Source organism: Alosa alosa, chromosome 19 (assembly GCF_017589495.1).
Source record: "Alosa alosa isolate M-15738 ecotype Scorff River chromosome 19, AALO_Geno_1.1, whole genome shotgun sequence".
Taxonomy (NCBI): Eukaryota; Metazoa; Chordata; class Actinopteri; order Clupeiformes; family Clupeidae; genus Alosa; species Alosa alosa.
In genome coordinates this window covers 3,503,448-3,509,338 of record NC_063207.1, presented here as the reverse complement: position 1 = coordinate 3,509,338, position 5,891 = coordinate 3,503,448, and the positions used below count along the sequence as shown (strand labels likewise).

The following is a 5,891-nucleotide window of genomic DNA, read 5'->3' as shown; positions in this document are numbered from 1 at the left end:
ATGAGTCTGGAGAGGAGGCACAATCAATAATGTGCCACACCAAGAGGGGGCTTATGTAAAAGCTTTATGTCCACACCAGAAATGTCTGAGATTTTCCCTGAAACGCAGTCGCACACTTGTAAAAAAAGAGCCTTTAAGAATGCTATAGCAAAGATTTATCTCTCACTGGCCTTGAGTCAATGCTTAATTTTTCTTGGACCCCACCTTTGTTTTTCCAAGTGCCGGGAACTATGCATAAAAAGGTCAGAGAAATAATGGGGGGTTTTTTTAAAAGAAAGTTTGCATTATTTATTTTATTTTTTTTTAATACGAAAATTACAGCTCATGAAGGAGCAGATTAATGGCTCTAGCTCTGCTCTCTGTATATCACACAGGCACTCAGTGCAGGAACACTTTATAAATCACTGCTGGACATATAAGGTATTATTAGTACTCCGAATTTTGTTTCATGGTTTGTGTTACTGACAAATATCGAAGTACCTGCACTGTCCTCTATCTAATCTGTTTACAAAGTGTCACTTTATAAGACCCGTGATGTTATTTTACTGATGTAGTCTTTTTTATTGACAGGGATATTGAATATCCTTTGCAACAGTGACCATGAAAAGACCTCTTGTAATAACTTCTGTAAAAGACACTTAACACACACCCGGTCATTGTCTTAAACGATCCCACCAGTTCCTTGTACTATATAGCTCATGGTTAGTGTGAAATGACCATTGATGCTACAGTATGTTCCTTCCTATATATATTTATATATATATATATTGTTTTATAGTAATTTGTGACAGACACATAAAGGCCATGCGGAAAGTCATCATAATTACAGCACATAGGGGCATGTTTGGGAAATGCAGAAGTATTGCATGATTCAGTATTTTATTACTTTCATTTAAAAGACAGCTACAATTGCAGTGTACATTTTAAAACCACTGCTTACTGATTTAAAAATAGTGCTACTAAATATGTAGTTGGATAAAATTTGCACTATATAGATATCAGATATTGGAAATAAAGATGCAGTCATGAGAATCACATGACAGCTATGCCACTAGAGACATGTGGCATCTCTTCAAGCTGTAAAGAAGTTCTCAGCATAGTTATCAGAGGGAAATAACCAGCCATAACTATTTAGACAACTAATAGTTGTTGTGATCTTGCGTTTCCTCCAAACAGACTAAACATATTGACCTTAGAAATAATTTATTTTTAGGCAGATTGACAAGTCATGTCCAGCAGGCCTCTCCATAACTGTTTACATTAAGCTCTCATGCCATCTTATTGACAAACTGACATGGATGGAGTTATATGTAAGTTAGAAGAAAATCGCATTAACTTCTTGACAACGCAATTCCAACAGGTCTAACTCACCGAGAGGACATGAGAGAATGCGTTCAGTTCTCTTGTTTGTGTGTTTGCTTCTTGCAGTTTATCCGGAACTGCATTTTTTTTTATATATGCGTAATAGTTTGTACTTTGGAAATTATTGGGCGCATATGAAGATATTCGTGAAAAAAATAGGGACCTTCTTTCTATGACCTTTATTCCGCGTTTTAAAAAAGAGGCTGTGTGTGCAATATGCGTGTTATATTACCACAATTGGCCATCACAAACTGCTTAAATTATAAATAACTGCTGTAATAATCTTTTCTAATAAAAGCATCTGTGTGGGTGTAATAACAGGCTACTGAATTTACCTCGTAAATTTTAAACGACTACAAATGACTAAAAATAGTTGATCTGTCTTGATCTGATCACAGTGGATTTTAAAATAGCCAGCGCTGGTTAATTCTTGTTTAATGGCTGAGCTCTTAACTAATTTTCCGGTGAACCCAGTGATAGCCTATGTGTTTGGTCAACAACACAAGTGTGCAACTGTTCTCCAAGTCAACAGTAACAACGTACAGAAAATATTTGCTCGACGTCGAGGGCTATGATAAATATGGCTCTATGTGTGTAGAATGATCTGCTGCAACCTGCGTTGATTGGTTTGTTATCTCGCTCTCGACAAGCAGTTAACGGCAATGGCTATTTACTTAAAATCAGAAAACATACAGAGGTGTGGTTAGCTCGCTTTGACCATTCAGACACCAATTATATAGTCCTACTCGGACATTTCCAAACCAGGCCTGTCATTACGGGATGGCTAAATTCACATGAGGGCCAAACAAGGTAAACCATGGAATCAAACTATTATGCTTGCTAAGTGTTGGTTTGCATGTAGGAGAGTCAGCGTATGAGTAAATAATACAGACCTAGATTGTCTTTACTCTTCAACGGAAATCAGGGTTTCCTTTGAGTTGGTGTGATAATATGTCTTTCTCAACTCCCTGGTCCCTGGTAGAAACAGCACTGTTGGAAAATGAACAGTGGCTGTGTCTGATAGCTTGTGTTGTCTTCTTAGCTGTCACCGGGATAGTGCGCCCGGAATAAATGCCCCATTGCAGTTTGCTCATACAGAAATTGATCTTATAACTATAACTTGGTCAATCTAAATGCGATTACATGTCTTAAACTATTTCGATCTTCACAATTTATCTGCTGTGTTAAAATCTTGAATGAATCAGAATTTATTTAGAACTCGATCATTCAGATTTTTTTTTTTAAAAATGTCCCATTAGATTTGTGTTCCGTCAGTCTAAATGAAAAAACTAATTTCATTGTTATTTATACAGAACAACAGGTGTATACCGTGTTGATAAGCAGGTGGACAGGGCCACATAGGTTCATACTACAACATGTGCATAATTGACGTGGAATAGGCTACATATGAACATTTCCAAACACGTTGTGTTGTTGCGTGTGCACATTGTTTCTCTTGCTGAGCCTGCCTTTGTAGGCCTATAATAGCCAACACAAAATGCAGGTAATGTTGCGTGAACAATGCTGTCTAAGTAGGCTAATAATATAATATTACAGTGATATGCCGTGATCAGTTCCCAGACTTTATTCCTATTCATTTACTGGTGCAGTATGAGATTAAAACTCATTTCATTTTAAAATATTGTCAGTATAACAAAACTATCCGTTTTCATGGTGTATGTGTTTCTGTGTCACTGTGTGCGTGTATGTGTGTGTGTGTGTGTGTGTGTGCGCGCGCGTGTGTGTGTCTGCGCGCGCATGTACATGTGTCAGACTTGTGCATATCTGTAGACATCCCGTGGAATTTTGTGATAATTGTCAAATATATATTACATAAGTGTTTTAACTTTTGCAACGTCAACAATATTAGGCTATCAGTTTGACAGAGAGAAGTGTGGTCATGTTTTGTCAAGTCAGTTGAAAGCGTGTTTAGATATTCTCTCCCTAATTTGTGGGAGCCTACCCCTAAATACCCAGAGCAATACAAGCTGAAGTACGAGTTATATATAAGCTAAAAGCTCAGGCAATTGGTACACTAATGAAACAATGCGTGCAACCTCGTAAAATCAAGATCATAAATGGAAATAGAGATGGAAAACCTTTACGTTTGTACAGCCTAATTTAAGCAATTATGGAAAACGAATTCAATTTTACTTATGATTGTAAGTAAACAAATAGGACAAATACATGAAATTGCTTTTGATTTGTTTAATGTATAGTCACTGTTTCAATAAGTATTATCAACTCTGATAGACATGTTCATAACAAAGATGCCTTTGGTGCTTAGATAGGACCCTCACAGTTTGTGAAAGTTGAAAAAGATTAGGCCTAAACCCTAATTAAATAATAAAAATCTTTTTTTTCTGTTTAACATATTTATATTTTCGTGGGCCTAAACTGTTAGCTACCTGTTCTTTTGTAAATACATTATTCCAAGATATAACATTCAATATTTAGATGAGATGACAGCTGGCAAAATACTGAGGAAAGCTTCCCGACGAAACCCCGTTCTTGTTAAAAGAATTAGGCCTATGTTACACTTAAATTAAATATAAATAATCATGACAGTAATAAAAAGTAATATTTACTATACATTTGTGCAACAGCATGGAAACACATTTTCAATACTTCAACGTCACATCATATTTTTACACTATGTACAATGAGTCCCAGTAAAATGTGTGCAATATTTGCGCTTCTTTTTTTTCGCGCTATCAGCTGTCTGATTCCACATCACTTTTGCTCTCGTCTGGTTTCTCTGTCGGCGTTTTCGCTGATTTGTTCCATTTCTGCGAGTTCTCTGATTCTTCAGAGGACGACCTTTTCTGTCTTCTCCATTTTGCCCGTCTGTTTTTGAACCACACCTATGCGAGAATAGGGGATAAAACGTCTTATATAGTCGCCATGGTTTTGTTATAAGTTATAGAATTCACCAATATTCATTAGGTGATACATATGTTTCGACATGTGTTTAGCAAGGCCTATTGACTAGCCTATAGACCACGTAACTACTTTAGAGTGAGTGCCTACTTTGTTTCCTGCCTTAAACGCATTTCGTATTTGTCAGTTGTTTCCTTATTGGAATACGGCTAATTAAGAGAGATTAGCTGCTTTCAATTAAGTCCGATAGCCATGCTTACCTCGACTTTCTCCTCTCGTAGGTGGACTTTACGCGCTAACTGCTCCCGTGTCCCAACGTCCGGATATTTCGTTTCTTGGAAAAGGTTTTCCAAAGCCTCGAGCTGCTCGTCGGTGAAGATGGTGCGATGTCTCCTCTTTCGTCGGCAGTGCAGCTGGTTGAGGAGCTGAAGTTCTGTGCGGGACAGCGTGCCCACGTTCATATACGACATCATCTGGTGGGGCACCGGGGAGATAAGCACCGATCCGGTACTGTCGAAGCCTGCAAAATCAATTATTGATTGTATTTTAGGCATGCCATTCAATTCTACAGCAAACATTACTGCCAGCCCAGCTGAGTGAACTAAACACAGGAACGACTTGGATTGTTTTCAAGCATCCATAATTGAAACCAGAGGGGCTAATATTAATTGGCTTCGGGGAGAGTTTAAAGGACAAATCTTTCATTTTATGATATGATTAGGCGATAGAGATCAGAAAAAACGTAGCCTACCTGTAGGAATGCATGGGCATTGCTGTGAACCAAGCGTAGGAATGGCGCCACAGCAGGCGGGGCCAGCTGGTGCTTGTACATGAAGTTGGCCATAATAATAGTTATTATAGCCTATTCTGGTTCCGTTTACCGACTGTATGCTCGGTGTCGAGGGTCCAGTGTGAGAATAAAGACCGTTATATTCGGCAGCAGTGTACAAAGAATCCGTCAAGTTGGGGAACACAACAGGAGCATTCCGATGGATCAACACGGAGTCCTTGCAAGTTGGTCTCCCCGCCAGTATGCTGTCAATGCTGAACATTCCCGCTGGCATCACACACGGTAAAGTTAATGGATAAAAACACAACACTTCAAGTCCTAAAATGTCGTGAGTAGTCCTTTCAAAGATGGCGAACCGTCGTCATACCCAAATAAATTCACGAATCGCCCCTTCTTGTCCCCCAGAAAATCGTGTTCCGCTTATATGGCCCGTGGAGCGTGGTGCAGCCTCGATGACTTGTGTTAGTGGCCTTCTCAAACTTCAGCTGGGTTTTATAGTCGGCTGACGTCATCACGAAGTTGCGTCCTGCAGAGAGCTGATGACTTCTGGTAACAGAGATGGGCAGTTCCAGGGGCAAGCGCACAATGGTGTGAAAGAACAGATCTGTGTATTGAGAATAATTAAATTAGACTAATCTATAGTGTTTGCATTCTTTGCGTAGCAACACCAACTCAAACTACTTTGAGAGAAAGAAGAAGTCAGTTGGATCAGTTTTATCTATAAATATGGACCAAAAAGAGAGGTGTTTGGCAACAGGTAAATAAGTACACTGAAGCATTTTTGGAGTTTGTCTCTATTTCTATCAATCTCTCATCTCACTTTTTTTTTTCTCACTGAGTGTGTGTGTATGTGTGTGTG

At 38.7% G+C, this 5,891-nt stretch overlaps 1 protein-coding gene across 1 annotated transcript; it reads right to left on the bottom strand.

Moving 5' to 3' along the window:
* Positions 1-3,588: 3,588 nt before the first annotated feature.
* gsc (goosecoid) lies at positions 3,589-5,473 on the bottom strand. The gene is made up of 3 exons (XM_048228389.1): positions 4,994-5,473; positions 4,503-4,762; positions 3,589-4,226 (listed from the first exon to the last, which is right to left on the bottom strand). Exons 1-3 carry the CDS (start codon positions 5,304-5,306, stop codon positions 4,077-4,079), a joined length of 723 nt encoding a protein of 240 aa, XP_048084346.1. The 5' UTR covers positions 5,307-5,473; the 3' UTR covers positions 3,589-4,076.
* Between the last annotated feature and the right edge of the window lie 418 nt (positions 5,474-5,891).